Below are 18,167 nucleotides of genomic sequence, written 5' to 3' on the forward strand. Positions count from 1 at the left end.
AGCTGCTCACGTCGGCACCCTCTGCTGAGCACATACCCAGATCCAGGGTTCAGGGGGAGAGCAGGTGCTCAGCATAAACCACACTGTTCAAACAATTTGGGCACAGTGAGCCTCCCTTATCATTTAGGGGATGGTGGCATCCTCTCCAAGGTCCCAGATACCAGCCAAGGGCCAGCTTTGCAAGCAGCCTTCCTTAGGAGAGCAGCCTCAAGCCAGCTCCACTGACTCTTGTCTGCACCCCATCTGATAAACACCCCCTCCCCACTTGGTTCCAGGGCCCAGTTGTGATGTCCCCAGGCCACCCATTTGGGTCTGCTCCCGATGCACAGCCAGTCCTGGGACAGTGGCTAGCTAAACTCTAATGAGCTGCTGGCCTTGGGGCCAGTTTTCGTTTCTGGCAGGTGTGACAGCTGGGGCGGGGTTAAGGGAGTAGAGGCCTGGAGAGTGTCTCAGAGCTGAGCCTGCCCCTCACCAGGCTTCCCGACCAGGGACCCTCCAGGAGAAACTGACGCTGAGAATGTTCATTCTATTTGGCCAAGTTTACTACTTCAGATTTACCTGGGGACCCTGTTGGGACTAGACTTGTATGCATGCATCATTCTTTCATTCATTCATTCACTTGTTGACCTAGAGGTCCTCAGCCTCTGGCCTCACCCCCTCCATCTCCAGTTTCATGCCCCCCTTTTGGGGAGAGCTCTAATGCTGGCTCACCGAAGTTTCCAGGGCAGGAGAAGCTGCTGGGGCCAGACCTTCAAGCAGCAGCCTCCTCCCTCACCACCCATCCCCCTGCAGGATGGCTGTGCCCATCAGCATCACCAATCCAGACCTGGTGCGACACAGCACCGAGCTCTTCATGGACAGCGGCTTCTCTCCCCTGTGCCAGCGGATGGGTGCCATGGTTGCCTTCAGGAGATTCGAGGAGTTCACCAGGTACCCAGTGTGGCCCGGTTTCCCAAACACGCGGAGGAGAGGGGCCAAGTGAACTTTCTCTGACTTCCCTCTGTTCATGTGTCACATGGGGTGGAGGCGTCCCAGACACATGGCACAGCAATTAATAATAACAATTTAATCATATTATAGCCAAGAGTGTGGGCTTTCATGTCAGCCCGCCTGCATGTAAATTCTGGCTCTGCGCTTCCTAACTGGGAGACTCTGAGCAAATTACTTGACCTCTCTCTCTGCCTTAGTTTTCTCATCTGTATAATGGGAATAAGAGAAAGGCCTTTTTCATGGGGTCACCAGAAAATGAAAAGTGTCATTGACATTTAAAGTGTCATTGATATGTAAATAACACGCTCAATAAATGCCAGTGGTCAGTCCTGCTATAATTATCGCCCCTTTTCAACCCTTTCCTGCGTGTTTCACATTGCGCTTGGATTATCTTGTGCCTTCACAACAGCGCTGGAGCTGTAGTGATTCCGTCAGTTATCCTCAGTTGACTCGGATGCAGAGTGAGGCTAGGAGGGTCTCCTAGCTGGTGAAAGGGGGCCCCAGCTGATGCCCCAGAGTTCAGACAGCCTTGCTTTTACTCACGATCTCGGATCACACGGGCTCTTTCTTCCCTTTGGGGAAAGACCGCGTCCGTGGTGCCTTGGACCTGATCAGGAATAGAATGAGCTTGCAGAGTGGTGGTTGGGGAAAAGGGCTCAGGTCCGACCTATGGCCACGGGGGAGCGGCCCCTCAGCCCTCCCTCTCGGCCCCGCGTCCCCAGGAACTTTGATGAAGTCATCTCCTGCTTCGCCAATGTGCCCAAGGACACGCCGCTCTTCAGCAAGGCGCAGACCTCCGTGTACTGCGAGGAGGACGGCAAGGTGGGTGCCGGCGCGGGGAGCCCCGAGCAGGGCGGGCCGGCGCCCCGGGTCCTCTAACCCGCCCTCGTTTTCTCTCCCAGAACCTCAGGGAAGAGCCCATCCACATCCTGAACGTGGCCATCCAGTGTGCCGAGCACGTGGAAGACGACGAGCTGGTGCCCATCCTGCGGACCTTCGTGCAGTCCAAGGTACCCTGGGCGCGCCCTGGTTCTGGGCCCCTGGGGGAGGAGGGCGGCTGTCTTGGGGAGGGGTCCCGTGCGCCCGAGACCTGCTGAGTGTTTCAGAGCCACAGAGCTGGCTTCTCACCCCTCGTGGCAGTGACCTTGGGCAGAGGTGGCTGAATGTGGCAGAGCCTCGGCTCCTTCCCTGTAACATGGGGATGGCATTTCTCTCTCTCTGGGTGTTGCAGTGATGAAATGACGCAGTATTTATACCACTTAGCACAGAAACACATTCAATGAATAGTTCTGCGTTTGGTGGAACTTTGTTGGAATAACCCAGAAAAGTCACAATTTTGACATCCATGCTCACTTACCTTGACATCCATATATGCAGATAACTGCATGTTGCTTTTATAAACGTGGTGGCCGTCGCCAGTGTGTATTCTCACCCTGGCAGTAGGGACAGCTGTTATGTATGCTCAAGGACCTCAGCTGCAAACAAATGCGGAGCAGCTTCGCAGATGTAGGTCGTACAAACAACAGGAAGGCGCTGTGTGACCTCAGGCAGGTTACTGCACCTCTCTGACCCTTAGTTGTCCCATCTGTAAAATGAGATGCTAAGATTCTTAGCTCATATATAATCAGATCTACCAGCCACACTGTCTGGCTGTTAGTTCTTGACCCTCCTGGCTTGGTCTTAATTGCATATGTGTTGTAGTCCCTGTGTTCTCTTGGTGGACTGGACACCTCTTACCTTCTCTGACTTGATGTCCTTCAGAGGACCTGGCCTGGTGCTGAGTCATGGATAATGCCATGGAAGATTAGGGACATCACTGTTAGTGACTTACGGAGCCTTTGCTTGGTTAATCAGCAGCTAATGATGTTCATTGTAGAACATGCTTAAGATACAGACAAATCCAAAAAGTAGATTTTAAAATAGAACCCACAACCTCTCACTATCCAGAGGCAGCCACTATGAAAGTATTGGCATGTTTCCCCCTAGCCTGTTTCTTCTTTTTTTTTTAAACAGAACATTATCAATATGTTTTTTAAAATATGTTTTCATTGATTTTTAGAGAGAGGGTAAGGGAGATGGAGAAGGAGAGAAGCATTGATGTGAGAGAGAAACATTGATCGGTTGCCTCCTGCATGCACCCCTACCAGGGACCAAACCCACAACCTGGGCATGTGCCCTGGCCAGGAATCAAACCAGCAACCTGCCAGTTTCATTAAAGATTTCATGAAATGTTTAAAAAAGTATGTATATTTTAATATAACATTGAATATAATTCACATAGCGCACTGTTCCCCCATTTAAAGTGTACTGATGCATTCTGGTATATTCATAAAGTTGTGTAACCATTATTATTATAACCCTCCACCCTTTAGCAGTCACTGCCTATTTTTCTTCAACCCAATACTCTCCACCTCTGCCCTGGGCAACCAGTAATCTGTCCAATTCTATGGATTTGCCTATCCTAGACATTTCATAGAAATGGGATCATACAATATGGGGTCTTTTGGGACCAGCTTCTTTCTCAGCTTAATATTTTCAAGGCTAATCCATGTGGTAACACATTTCAGGACTTCATTCCACTGTGTTTGGTTTTTAATGCAGAAAAACATCCTTGTGGATTACGGACTCCGAAGAATCACGTTCCTGATCGCCCAGGAGGTCAGTCCGATTATTCTGTGTATCCTATGAGTTCTCCGTTCTCCAAGACCCAGTGCCATTCATTTGACCTTCACGCTCCAGATTGGGGTGGAAGAGAGCCATTGCTAGAGAAGACGGCTTTCCAAGTGATTCATTCTAGGAGGAGATGGGGTGATTGTTAAAAACATTACATGGGTATTGCTCAATTTAATTGTCGTTTGTATGGATTTCTCTTTTGCAGAAAGAATTTCCCAAGTTTTTCACATTCAGGGCGAGAGATGAGGTATGACCACAAGCAGTGCACTGTTCTCTCTTCCCTGGCGTCTGATTTTCAGGAAGACTGTCCCCGTCCGTAAGACATCCCCATATTCTATAACGAGGCACTTTCGTGCAGGCCCCGCCTTCCTCCGGGGTTGTATTTCCTAGGAGAGCCCCGAATTTCCACGTGGCGCTCGGACCGCCCACCTCCCGTCCTTCAGTCTCACTACAGGTGCCTCTCCCACGTGGATCATTTTCGTACTTGCTGGTGGACTCAGAAAGATGATCCTCCCAACCTGTTTTTCTTATGTTCTTCTAGAGCAGTGGTTGGCAAACTGTGGCTTGCAGGCCCATTTTTATAAACAAGGTCTGATTGGAACACGGCCACGCCCATTGGGTCACAGGGGTCTGCTGTGACTTTCTCGCTCCAGCAGCTGGACCGAGTAGCCGTGATACACCCTGTGGTCCGTCAGTCCTCTGGCCCTTTAAGGAGAAGTTTGCTGATCTCTCTTCTAGAACAGGTGGCCTTGTTTCCGGCATAGATTCAAGACCCATCCAAATTCAGAATTTTAATTTATCCAAAGCCTTACATCTAGGCAAGACCCATCCTTTCTCTAGCATCTTTGTTTTCTCTTCAGTTCAGCCTCAAGCACTGTCAGTTCCTTTTTTTTTTTTTTTTGAGGACCAGTTTCCATAAGGAAACCAAGGGTCAGTGACTTCTTGAGAGATGCTCTGTACTGGGACAAAGGGAACAGCTTGGTCGGTGCTGGCAGGTGTTGGGAACTAGCTGGGCTCACCCAGGAGCCGAGAGCCTCCTGCCAGCTCACCAGACTTCCCTGTCCTCTGGATTTTTGCAAAATCCCAGATCTCTTGAGCCCTAGGGGTTGCTCACAATTAGATGACATAATGACCGTTACGTTTCAAGTGCTAAACCTGCAAACACCAGGGGTCTGCAGGACAGGGTGTGGGCCAAGCAGGCTCAGGGTCCCAGTGTTAAACTTGGCGTGTGTCTGTCTGTCTTCTCTCTGGTCGGCCTGCAGTTTGCAGAAGATCGCATTTACCGTCACCTGGAGCCCGCCCTGGCCTTCCAGCTAGAGCTCAGCCGGATGCGCAATTTCGATCTGACCGCCGTGCCCTGCGCCAACCACAAGATGCACCTTTACCTGGGCTCTGCCAGGGTGAAGGAGGGTGTGGAAGTGACAGACCACAGGTTCTTCATCCGTGCCATCATCAGGCACTCGGACCTGATTACAAAGGTACGTGTCACGGGGTGTTTCGTCCTCTGGGCATGCCACTCATGCGTTGGCCTTCCCTTTGTTGAGCTCCTGCTCTGTGCTGGGCCCTGGGCCACACGCTGGGGGTCGCAGGGTGCACTGGGCATACACAGCCTGGCCCTGTGACACTCCAGTCGGGGCAGGCGGGAGGTGGACATTGAAGTGGCCTATTTTCATCTCCTGGCTGGTGGCATGTGGATTTATTTCTTTGTTCACATGGATCTCTGCATGAGAAGAGAACTGAGAGGGTAGAAAGAAGATACGAGTTTAAGTGACATTTGCTGATTGAGTATGTGATCTTTTTTTTTTCTCCGTTTAGAAAAGTAGCCCATGATTATGTTTATGTTGTAAAAATTTCGAACAATGCTGAAAACTGCTTCTAAAAATCAGGGGCCAGCCTTGTTGGCGACCCTCTCTAGGCACATGCTTCCATGCAGTGTTGTAGGTATAATGCCCCAGACAGAGCTCAGGTGGACAAATCATTTGAATAGTGTTGCTTTTTTTACTGCTCAGTTACTTATAGACCACGTTCCATGTTAGCAAAGACAATCCACTCCATGCTAGTTCCTTGCATGGATGTACCCGTGTGTGCAATTTTTTTATTAATCTCTTTTTGATGGACATTAAGATAATCTCAATGTTTTCCTGCCTCAGTCAAGTAGATATTTTAACCATTTTTATTATTATTGAGGTGCAGTAAGGCCAGCCCAGGAGACAGTTGACATTGAAAAGATTGTTATTCACAGTGCCCAAGAGGAGAGGGCTCGCGATGCCATGGAGGGCCACACGGGGAAGTACCAGGGTTGGTCAGGAGGCAAGGGAGAGGGGGAACTGTGGGCACAAGCCTTTATTATAGTTTTTGCAGGAAGGAGTGGGTGACACAGGGTAGGAGGCCTGGGATTGGCTAGTTTGAGTAATTTCAGAGGACTCTGAGCACAAGGGCTACCCCTAGGTGTCTGGTGCATGAGACTGTCGTGATTAGGGCAGGAGGGTAGTATCCTGGAGTGTGAGGGCCCAATAAAGGAGGTGGTTGGGGTGTGGGCTCTGCATTGGTTGGTTTGCATTTGGAAGGCATGCTCATGAGTGAGTTGTTTACTATCTTGGACTTGGCCAACTCTGGATGGGGCAGTCCCTCCAGGATCAGCAAGGCCGCAGGTGTAAAAGCATCAGAATGCAGAAACTAAAAGACAGTGGATGCACCAGACAGCCTTTGTCAGCCCTTCGCCTTTGGAGGCAGGGCTCTGCTGTTCTCGCCTGGCACACTTTTTAGAAAAAAGTTTTTTCCTTTCCCTTTGCCTCTCTGAGGCCGGCTGGGAGCAGGCCCTGTGCCCTTTTCCTTAGCGGCTGCCCCTCCCGCTTCTGGCAGGAAGCCTCCTTCGAGTACCTGCAGAATGAGGGCGAGCGGCTGCTCCTGGAGGCCATGGACGAGCTGGAGGTGGCGTGCAACAACACCAGCGTGCGCACCGACTGCAATCACATCTTCCTCAACTTCGTGCCCACCGTCATCATGGACCCCTACAAGGTCTTGCCTTTGGGGGGGCCCTCACCAGGCTCTGGGCTCAACTTCCTGGGCACCTGTTGCTCTTCATGCCATGCTGCCTTGGGTAGTGTCTCCTGGCACTCGAGACCCGAGTTCCAGGATGCTCACGTGGGCGTTGTACCTCAGTGGCTGCAGGTGGCAAACAGACCCTTCATCATTTAAGTCTAGAGCCATATTTTAGAACTATCTGTGCTCCAGTGTTCACCCTCCATGAACGTGCCTCATTTTGGGACAACAGGGATGCCCCAAATGTCCTGCAAAACAAAAGTTTGTTCTCTCCCCTGTTCCAGGCTCGGGGGCGGGGGGGGGGGGGGGACTCCATTGTCCTTTTCTTCATGAGCAGGCAGGGTTTATGGTGGTGATTGTGGGATAAAAGAAGTCCTAGTATATCACCCCGGCATCTGTGGGGTGCAGGGGGCCCACAGCTCCGCCAGTCCCCCCCTTCCCAGGAGAAAAGATGCACAGGCTTGAGATGCACAATGGGGTAAAGGTGGAGTCCCACAGGGCACTAGCTGTCCGTCACCAGCCTCAGTGTCCTCATCTAAAAGGGGCATTAAAATGCCGGCCTCTCAGTCATGAGATGAAATGAGAAAATGGTCTTCCGATGGCCAGCGAGGTGCCTTTGGTCATTATTAGCTAATAGCTGTTGAATACGTACCGTGCCCCGGGCACTGTGCATTCAGGGTGTGCTCATTCCATCACTGTCGGTGCTGGAACTGTTGTGAGTGTGTGCGGGCTGGGCTCTGATCCTGGACTTGCGTGATCTGGGGCAGATCGAGGAGTCGGTGCGGTCCATGGTCATGCGCTACGGCAGCAGGTTGTGGAAACTCCGCGTGCTCCAGGCCGAGGTCAAGATCAACATCCGCCCGACCACCACCGGCAGCGCTGTTCCCATCCGCCTGTTCATCACCAACGAGTCAGGCTACTACCTGGACATCAGCCTCTACAAGGAGGTCACCGACCCCCGCTCCGGAAACGTAAGGCTGGCCCGTCACGGAGGTCCGCGGTGGCCGTCTCGCCTGGCATGCCACGTTGGGGTAGCCGCTCTGAGCTTTATGATAAACGTGTTACCTTCTCAATCCCAGTTGTTCATTCCCCCGGGAAGGAGGCCGATTCCAGTGTTTAATCTATTCGAGGACCATAATGTGACATGTTTTGCTGCGTTTTCATGGAGGACCAGGGGGAAGAAAATTCGGCAGGAGCGTGGTTCTCTGAGACTTGCCTCCCTCACACTCTGTTTCTCTTTCCCTCTGGTCCAGATCATGTTCCACTCCTTCGGCAACAAACAAGGGCCCCAGCACGGGATGCTCATCAACACTCCGTATGTCACCAAGGACCTGCTCCAGGCCAAGCGATTCCAGGCCCAGTCCCTGGGAACCACCTACGTGTACGACTTCCCGGAAATGTTCAGGCAGGCAAGTCCTGCGGCTGAGACGCAGCACGGGCCTGGGTCTCCTTAGGAAGGAAAAGAAATTACACTTGACCTTTGAGCAACGTGGGGGTTAGGGATTGCTGACTCCCTGTGCAGTCGAAAATCCTCATACAGCTTTTGATTCCCTCCAAATTTAACTACTAATGGCCTACTGTTGCCCAGAAGCCTCACTGATAACATAGTGGATTAACACATATTTTGTATGTTACATGTATTATGTACTGTATCCTCGCAGTAAAGGAAGCTAGAGAAGAGAAATTGTTATTGAGAAAATCATAAGGAAAAGCAATGCGTTTATAGTATTTATTGAAAAATATCTGCATATAAGCGGATCTGTGCAGTTCAAACCCATGTTGTTCAAGGGTCAACTGTAATATTTGCAATGACTTCCTAGTATTTTTTCTAAAATAAATCCAATTTTACCCCAGTGATAAAGGAATATAATGTAGAAACTTCAGAATATAATCTAGAAGGAAAAAGTGACTCATATATCAAGCACCTGTTACCTGCCAGGCACCATTCTAAGGGTAGATAGACCCTGAGGAAGAGGGTGGGGTCAGTGCCTGAGAGGAACCTTTAGTCCACTTTAAAATAATGTTCTGTTATGTTTTTCTGATTATAAATATACATTGGAAAATACAGAAAAATAGGAATAAGCAAATAAAATTTACCCCCATGTAATATATCCACTGCTGATGACTTCAGTAACATTTTAGTGTGTTTCCTTCAAGCATTTTTTTGATGCCTTTATTTTTTTATGAATTAGGGCCTGTCAAGGAGACTGAACACACTGGCATGATTGGCTACAGCCCCTCCATTGCCTTGTGAATGACGTTCATGAACCGAGGTCACGGCCCTTCCCCTGTAGACAGGAAAGCATCAGTTCACTTCAGGCAAAGGAGATGTAGAATAGTAAGAACAGCTGCTGTTTAAAGTCTGTCAGGTCTGGGCTTGAATTCTGGGTCTGTCCTTTGCTCCCTGTGTGTCTCTGGGCAAGTTCCTTAACCTCTCTGGGCTTCAGGTTCCTCCTCATTTTATAGACTAGTACCTACCTCACAAGATTGTTGTGAGAAATATATATATTTAGTAGATGCTTAATAAATGGAAACTTTTATGAGTAAGAGTGTCATTGTCTGTATCCTTTTGCCTCTGACCTCAAGGGCCATAGGATAAGAAACAGACAAGCCAGGGCAAATCCACCCCTTTCTCTTAGATGAGGAAACCGAATGCTTCAGAAAAGCCTTAAATTTGGAAACTTAGATGAAATAAAGAATTTACAAGAAAAAATATATCTCATCAAAACTGACTCAAGAAGAAATAGGAAATCTAAACAGGTTATAAACATTAAAGAAATTGAATTAATGGTTTTAAAAAAATCTATTCACTCAAATTGGGCCCAGATGGTTTCATAACAATTTTTATCTAACCTTCAAAAAATAGATAATTCCCTTTGTATACAAATTGTTTAGAGAGTAGAGGGAAAAAAGAGAATACTTCTTAATTCATTTTATCAGGTTTTATTACCTTAGTATTAATCCCAGACTAAGTAAGGTGTATCTTACTGCTGCTCATATGATTTGATATTAGGAAGTCTATCCATATAATTTACCATTTTAATAGATTAAAACTTAAATTTCTCAATAGGTATAAAAAAGTATTTGACAAGATAGCATGTGTTCATAATAAAACCTTTTAATAAACTAGGAATAGAAGGGAATTTATCTTGATAAATGAAATCAACATAAAATTAATTAAACCTGATGGTAAAATATTAGCAGTATTCTCTTTCGAAACAGCTACAGGGCAGAATTAGCCATTTTCACCAGCTTTATTCATCATTTTTTACTGGAGGTCCTGGCCAATGTAATAAGACAAGAAAAATACATAAAATGATTAAGACAGGAAAGAAAAAGCAAAATGGTGTTTTTTGCATATTATATAAATGTCTGTATAAGAATCCAAGAGACTATAGAACTAGATAACACAGCAGGATTGCTAGATACAAGATCAATTTACAAAACTCAATTGCATTCTCATAGATCAGCAGAAATTATAAAATGAAAGTAGAAAAAACCTGCCACTTACAATATTAAGATCAGTATAGGGATACCCAGGAATAAACAAAAGACCTTCACAGAAAGAATTTTAAAACTTTGTTGAAATACTTTAAGCCAAAATAAATGGGGAGATATACTATGTTTGTGAATGATGAGAAGACTCAATATTGTAATGATATTTAGTTCTGTTCAAAGTAATACATTCAATATAATTCCAGAGTTTTTTGGTGAAACCTAAGAATTCATACGGAAAAGCAAAAGCCCATGAATAGCAAAAACAATTTTGAAAAGGAACGAAGTCAAGAGGACTCTCCTAAGCAGATGCCATTACTCATTTTAAAGCGTCAGCGCTGAATACATTGTCGTATGATTGCAGTGGAACCAGACAAATAGGACAGTGGAACAGAACAGAGCTTAGACTCAGACCCACTCATAAACAGAACCTTTTAGAAGGCAGAGGTGGGATTTTAAGTTGAGTGGATAAACTTCACTAAAAGGTACAAGGAAATTGCTTATCTAACTGAAAAAATAAATTTCAATTTCTACCTCATTTAGTTTACAAAAATAAATTTCAAGAGGAATAATGTCACTTGGAGTCAGTTAAAATTAAAAAGTTTGTTACACAAAAGAGAAAAGACAAGCCCCAGATTGGGAGAACATGTTTCAAATGCTTATTATCAGCAAGGGATTAGAACTAAATTATCTGTAGAGCACTTACAAGTTGGTGAGAAAAACAAACAAACAAGCAAAACTATTAAAAAACCTAGGCAGGAATAAATAGGAAATTGGCAAAAAAAGAAATTCAACACGTCAATAAACATATTCAAAGGCGCTCACCTCGCTGATAATCAGTGAAGTATAGATCAATACCAAAATAACAATTTCACACCCAGCAGATGGGTAAATGTTAAAATATTTGACAAAACTAAGTGTTGGCAGGTACATGGAGCAAAGTTCTTACACAGTCTTACCGGCACTCCAAAGGGTCTCAGAAAATTTGAGAGCAATTTGATAATGTCAAGTAAAGTTGAAATTTCACAAACCCTGTGGCCCATCAGTTCCCCTCCTGGGTATATACCTGGTGAAAGGCACCTGTGTTTGTGAGAAGAGACCATAGAATGTTCATTACAGCATGACTGGTAATCCTGTAGAACTGGGAGCAACGTGAATGTACCTAAAAAGGGTTATGAAAAAGGGGCTGAGATACAGCCCCACCACGCGAGACCGAGTAGCAGGGGATTGAATAGACCAGAGTTAAACTGATCAATAAGGGTACGTCCCCCAAACACATCGGGAGCTGAAGAAGCAAGTTGCAGAAGGATGTAGCCAGCGCGATCCCATTTATTTAAAATTTATAAAACAAGGTTTAAATAAAACTACATGTTTTAAATGCCTGCATGCATCATGAAATAAAAACATGCAAGCATACAGAGGCCTGGGAGACACTAAATTCAGGATAATGATTACCTGGGGGTAGGTGTGGGAGGGAGGAACAGGGCTGGGATGAAGAGGGGTACACTAGGGGCTCCAACCACATCTTATTTCTTAATTTAAGCAACTAAGGAAAAATTATGATTTGGTGAAACCGCAAGATTGGGTGGCAGGGTATTTATTATTCTGCATGTTAAAAGTAGCCCATGACTAAAGGAGAGAAAGAGCTGGAATATGTGCCTCCCTACTGATGACTCAGGTTTTCCTTCTCCCTCCCCTCTCCCAAGGCTCTCTTTAAACTGTGGGGCTCCCCAGACAAGTACCCCAAAGACATCCTGACGTACACGGAACTAGTGCTGGACCCTCAGGGCCAGCTGGTGGAGATGAACCGCCTTCCAGGCGGAAACGAGGTAAGAGCTCAGCAGAGCCCAGCCCCTGGCTGCAACCACCCTTTCCAAAAACTTCCCCCTGAAAGGCACGAACCCGTTTTCCTCCCACATCCGCGTCCTCACCAGGTGGGCATGGTGGCCTTCAAAATGCGGTTTAAGACGCGCGAGTATCCAGAAGGGCGGAGCGTGATCATCATCAGCAACGACATCACCTTCCGCATCGGGTCCTTCGGCGTGGGAGAGGACCTCCTGTACCTGCGGGCGTCCGAGATGGCCCGGGCCGAGGGCATCCCCAAAATCTACCTCGCAGCCAACAGCGGGGCCCGGATTGGCCTTGCCGAGGAGATCAAACACATGTTCCAGGTGGCCTGGGTGGACCCAGAAGACCCCCACAAGGTAGGGCAGGGAGCGCTGTGGCGGTGTCATTCTGCTCGGCTTGCAGTGTATTTCCAGTGGGGGTGATAGCGTCAAGGGAGGCGCAGAAAGTTTTATTACTCTTCCTATATGGAGCAGATATCCGTACGTAAACAGGCGCACGGCATACTGGCGTTAAAATTTCACGGGAGGGGACTGCGATTAGGAAGACATGTCTGAAAAGGCCCCTTAGGGACAGTAATGAGAAAAGTTCATGAACACTGAGCTCATATCTGCATATATACACATATATAAGCTATAGCTCCTGAATGCAGTGACCACTGAGAATGCAACGGTGGGAAATACATAGTCCCTCGCCTCGGAGATTTCCTGAAAATCGCCTGGGAAATGTGGAGATAGCAGCTACAAGAAAAGGCCAAATGAATGAGAGTGAAGCATGCATTTTGTGATGTGAAAATGCAGGGGACAGAGTCGTTCTTTGCGCCCAGACTGTACATTTCCAAGGGGGCAATAGTGCCCCCCCCCACAAAAGGGGGCAAAAAGCATTCTTTTCATGTGAAAATCACACACACGCACATATAGTACTATAAAAAATTGGGAGTGGGGGATTGGTAATAAGGAAAACAGTCTGAAAAATCTCCCTAAGGGAGCAATAGTGAAAAGATGACTGAGAAACAGAACCAGAGAGACCAGGGAAAAGTGAGGTTACGTCGTAAGGATGAGTGGAAAGCGCTTAGCACAGAGCCGATCTTCAGTTTATAGCTGTTATTAACACGGCATTAGCATCAGACATGTTAACATATTGTTAACATATTAATAAAATCCGCCCTACAGTGTTGATATTTTTTAAAAAACTGTGGCTGCCAAGGGCGGGAAACTGGATTCATAGCTTCACTGGGGTGTTTGTTTGTTTTTAAGGGGTTTAAATACCTGTACCTGACCCCTCAAGAATACACCAGGATCAGCGCCCTGAACTCCGTCCATTGTAAACACATCGAGGAGGAAGGCGAGTCCAGGTAAATGGCCCCGCGGGTGGCTCCCTCCTGCTGTCCGGGGTTCATTTCAGCCACTCCTGGGAGCCTGTCTCTTTGCCTCCTGGCCTGTGGTGGCATTTTCAGGTGGGCGGTGGGGGTTGTGTGTACACTGGGAGCCCTGAGCTTCGGCACTGATACCTGGAGTGTTCTCCAAGGTGAACCCATCCTTGTCATCCCCAAATAAGCTGTGCCGCTCACGAAGATGGCACATTACACAGGGAGAATTACTTGGAATTCCCATGATGTCCCCAGAGCTGCAGCTCACATTTTATGACCAAATTAGGCAAACGGCTGCAGCCGTGATTTGACGAGCTGCGGAGGTGTGGGCAGGGCAGGGGTCGGCCCCACGAGAACATCAGGGCTACCGTTGTCTCTTCCAGGGAAGGTTGTGGATTTTCTTTTTTTTTTTTTTTTTTAGTGAGATTGACTAAATCAGAATTTCCCAGGCTGAGTTTTCTGGAATGTTAGTTGGTGGTGATATATGGGAAGGAGGAAGAATTCCTGTAGTCAAGTGGGTTCGGGAAACACTGGGTTACATAAGACCTAACAAGCGTCTTTACTGAGGGCCCCAACCCCCAGAACCTGTGATGTACCCAAGTGCCTTGTGAATCTCTAGCGGGTTCGGATGTACAGTGTCGCACACGCATGTGGCTGTGGAGTCTTGATTGATTGTGACCTAAGTGGCTTCCTACGTAGACCCCCGTCCTCCTGCAGACCGAATGGTATTCTCGATTGCTTTAGAAGGAATGCACGGTGCGGATGGCATCTCATTAAGTCAGCCTCCGAATGAATGGTCTTCTAGAAACTTCAGGGCCCATCATGAGGGCTCCAGACCTCTGGCTGCTTTATCACTTTCCAGGCCCTCACTTTGCTTGTCCCTCCTGCCGCAGGTCCTTAGGAAACGCATCTGCCTTGGGTTTTTCTGGACTAGCCCTTGGTCTCTAACTCATGTCTGGTTCTTAAAGGTACGTCATCACAGACATCATCGGCAAGGACGATGGCCTGGGCGTGGAGAACCTGAGGGGTTCGGGCATGATTGCAGGGGAGTCCTCCCTGGCTTACGAAGAGATCGTCACCATCAGCTTGGTGAGCCTCCTCTTGCTTTATTTTCTTTTATGTCTCAACTTTATATTATAGAAACTGGAAAATAGTCACAAAAGGAAAGAGAATTGAGAATGAGCCCCATGTGCCCGTCACGTGGCTCAAACAATCATCAACATGTAGTTGGTTCATTTTTAAGTTATCTCAAAAATACCTTTTAATAGTTGGTTTTTTGAATCAGGGGCCAATCTCCTCTTATTTAAAAGGTGTTGAGTATTTAGAACTTTTGTCCAATTTTAACTGGTACTGGATGAGTATCTTCCCTCTCCTCCCTTGGCCTTTCCAAGAATATTCCTGTTTTTTACTAAAAACAGGAATAGTAATAGTGACCTTTAATGGTAAACTGTTATTCAAGACCTTATCTTTACACTCAGTGTTGGATCTTTATTTTCCAGCATGGGAAATGCTGCCATGAGTGTCTTCCTGAGGCTTGTGTTCTAGACATATATACACACACACACACACACACACACACACACATGTGTATTTCATATATGTTTCAAAATAAAAAGATATGTATATAAAACATATATTTATGTATTTCAAAAAATATATATTTTTTCTGAAATATATAAATATATATATTATATATTCCAAAAGATACATATTATATATCTTACATATAGTACATACATATCTTTTATATACACAAAGTTGACTCTTGAACAACATGGGTTTGAACTGTGTGTGTCCACTTATATACCCAGATTTTTTCTTTTTTTAAAAAAAATATATCTTTATTGATTTCAGAGAGATAAAGAGAGAGAGAGAGAGAACTGAAACATCAATGATGAGAGAGTCCTTGATCAGCTGCCTCCTGCACACCCCCGAGTGGGGATCGAGCCCGCAACCCGGGCCTGTGCCCTGACCGGGAATCGAACCTCGATCTCCTGGATCCTAGGTCGATGCTCAACCACAGAGCCACGCCCAGCTGGGCCAGATTTTTTCAATTAAATACTATAAATGTGTTTTCTTTGTCTTATGATTTTCTTAATAACATTTTCATTCTCTTATTTTATTGTAAGAATACAGTATATAATACATATAACATACAAAATATGTGTTAATGAACTGTTTATATTATTGGTAAGGCTTCTGGTCAATAGTAGGCTATTAGTAGTTGTTTTGGGGGACTCAAAAGTTATTTGTGGATTTCTGACTGGGAGAGGGGTGGGCGGTCAGCTCCCCTACCTCCTGTGTTGTTCAAGAGTCAACTGTGTGTGTGTGTGTGTGTGTGTGTGTGTGCACATATTTATTTATTTAGAAATAGATTTGGACTCCCCAGGAGTTACAAGATAGTATGGAAAGGTCCTGTGAACTTCTCACCCAGCTTGCCCCATGATGGTGTCTTTCATCCGTGACCCAGTACCTCATCAAAGCCGGGACACCGGTGTTGGCACAGTGCTCTGAACTCGGTACAGACCTTACTCGGATCTCCCCAGTTTCACACGCTCTCTGGTCTTGTGAGCCGTCCTTTTGGCCATGTGAGCGAGCGGCTGCAATAGCTTATGAATGACCCAGCTCAGAGCTCCCCACGTGCCTCGTGAAGGAGAACCAGAACATTCCGTGCCTGCTGCCTGTCTAAAGCACTCTTCTTGGTTACCCAGGTTCCTCCCTCGTAGGAGGCCAAGGTCAGGCGAGCCTGCAGGACAGGCTCTGCCTCTGCCTTTCGGCCCTGAATCAGGTTGCCGGTGGCCAAGCTGCAGCTTCCATTTGTGTCCATCAGGTTCCCACTGTGGGGTTGGGGTACTCTCAGGAATTCAGAAGGGATCCTGTCTCCACAGGTGACCTGCCGAGCCCTGGGGATCGGGGCCTACTTGGTGAGGCTGGGCCAGCGAGTGATCCAGGTGGAAAACTCCCACATCATTCTGACAGGAGCCAGCGCCCTCAACAAGGTGACCGCAAAGGGACCTGGAGGTCATTTTAACACTCCCCTTGTCCCCTGATGGTATTTTCTCAATATGAAGCTGGTATCATTCCTACTGATATAAGAGCTGTTTTTCCAATTTGCAAATATCTGGGCCTCTTATGAACCGTCCCCCCAAAAAGGATTAGGCCCTATATTACTGATAATTAAATTTCAGAAAATTAGTTAATTGAAAAAAATGTTCACATTCTTAAAACAATTACACATTGCAGAAAATTGGAAAAAGACCCAAAAAAGTAACTTTGCTCCTGCTCTAATTTTGATAATTTCCCTCTCATCTCCTCCCTTTACGTGGTTAGAACCTCAGTGAATGTGCAGTTTAGTATTATACTTTGTTTACTCCATGGAAACATTTCCACATGGGTATAGAGCCTCCATAATATAATGTTGCTAAAATCCCACTGTGGGTCTCAGAGTCTGGCCCCTGAACCAGCAGCATCAGCAGCCCTGGGAGCTGGTTAGAAAAGGAGATTCTTAGGCCCCACCCAAGACCTGCTGAGTCAGAAACACGAGGTGGGGTTTTGCTTTTGAGATGACCAAAGTCATCGTAAGTAATCAAAGGTAACCAAAGAAGACACTGCTTCTCAAATTGTGCTGCGTTCTAGAATTATCCAGAAGTTAAAAAAAAAAAAATTAAACTCTCTAATATAATTGGTCTGGATGTAGCCTGGACATCTGGGTTTTTAAAAGCTCCCAGGTGACGCTAACGTGCAGCCAGGGTTGAGGACCACCCAGGGAGATGACTTCCAAACAGGAGGAAGGGCCCTGGCCTGGGCAGGACCCTGCTAACCATGTGTCCAAGCAGGTCCTGGGCAGAGAGGTTTATACATCCAACAACCAGCTGGGCGGCGTGCAGATCATGCATAACAACGGCGTCTCCCACGTCACCGTGCCCGACGACTTTGAGGGCGTTTACACCATCCTGGAGTGGCTGTCCTACATGCCAAAGGTGCGCCCCCCACCCCTGCAGCTGAGAGCCCGGGGACTCTGTTACTAAGTTCCTTTCCTGTGTGGCGTGGGAGCATGGGGAGTGGGGAGCCTGCGGGTGTGGCTGGGGGGATTTCTCTTTATTCCTCCCTCCTTCCCTCTCTGACACCCAGCCCTGTACTAGTTGTTCTTGGCTTAAAAAAAAAAACAAAAAAAAACAAGGATGTGAATCCTCAAACTGCAGTCTGGCTGGATTTGATTCTTGGCTTCCTCTCAGTAGCAATCAGACCTAGGGACTACTGAGCCTCAGTTTCCTCATCTTGTAAAATGGGCACAGTAGCCCCTACCCACAGAGTGTGATCCTGATGCTACTCAGAGGAGGGAAGCTCGGGGAGCAGGTGCAGGCACTGTCCACGAGCACAGGAAACAGAGTTGGAGACCTGGCTTTCTTTTCCAGGATAATCACAGCCCGGTCCCTATCATCACACCCACTGACCCCATTGACAGGGAAATTGAATTTTCCCCATCGAGAGCCCCCTACGACCCCCGGTGGATGCTTGCAGGAAGGCCTCACCCAAGTAAGTCCCCAAAGTGTTCACCTGAGACTTGGCTCTCGGGTTTCCTTCCTGGGCCTGAGATGAAGGAGCACTGGGTTAGAAGCATTGTATTTAGGGGGTGCACCTGAGGCCAGCTGTGGAGAGAGCAGAGACGTTGAGATTTTCACTCTGTGCCTTTCCTGAGCTGTTGACGGAGGAGGGATGGAAGCAGCCTCTGGTTTCTGGAGCTGATGGCCGG

General features: G+C 47.1%; 1 protein-coding gene across 3 annotated transcripts in view; it reads left to right on the top strand.

The window, feature by feature from the left end:
• Positions 1–18,167, top strand: part of ACACB (acetyl-CoA carboxylase beta) — an 80,376-nt gene that overhangs the window by 53,254 nt on the left and 8,955 nt on the right. For all 3 annotated transcript variants that reach the window (XM_081122890.1, XM_081122891.1, XM_081122892.1), the window contains 16 exons: positions 793–930; positions 1,713–1,812; positions 1,893–2,000; positions 3,592–3,648; positions 3,869–3,910; positions 4,926–5,141; positions 6,526–6,681; positions 7,473–7,676; positions 7,959–8,114; positions 11,907–12,029; positions 12,135–12,404; positions 13,302–13,399; positions 14,383–14,503; positions 16,303–16,413; positions 17,251–17,394; positions 17,830–17,950. In XM_081122890.1, coding sequence (XP_080979016.1) covers positions 793–930; positions 1,713–1,812; positions 1,893–2,000; positions 3,592–3,648; positions 3,869–3,910; positions 4,926–5,141; positions 6,526–6,681; positions 7,473–7,676; positions 7,959–8,114; positions 11,907–12,029; positions 12,135–12,404; positions 13,302–13,399; positions 14,383–14,503; positions 16,303–16,413; positions 17,251–17,394; positions 17,830–17,950 — 2,165 coding nt within the window. The remainder of the gene's footprint in view (positions 1–792; positions 931–1,712; positions 1,813–1,892; positions 2,001–3,591; positions 3,649–3,868; positions 3,911–4,925; positions 5,142–6,525; positions 6,682–7,472; positions 7,677–7,958; positions 8,115–11,906; positions 12,030–12,134; positions 12,405–13,301; positions 13,400–14,382; positions 14,504–16,302; positions 16,414–17,250; positions 17,395–17,829; positions 17,951–18,167) is intronic.

This window comes from Miniopterus schreibersii (assembly GCF_964146895.1).
Source record: "Miniopterus schreibersii genome assembly, chromosome: 20".
Lineage (NCBI taxonomy): Eukaryota > Metazoa > Chordata > Mammalia > Chiroptera > Miniopteridae > Miniopterus > Miniopterus schreibersii.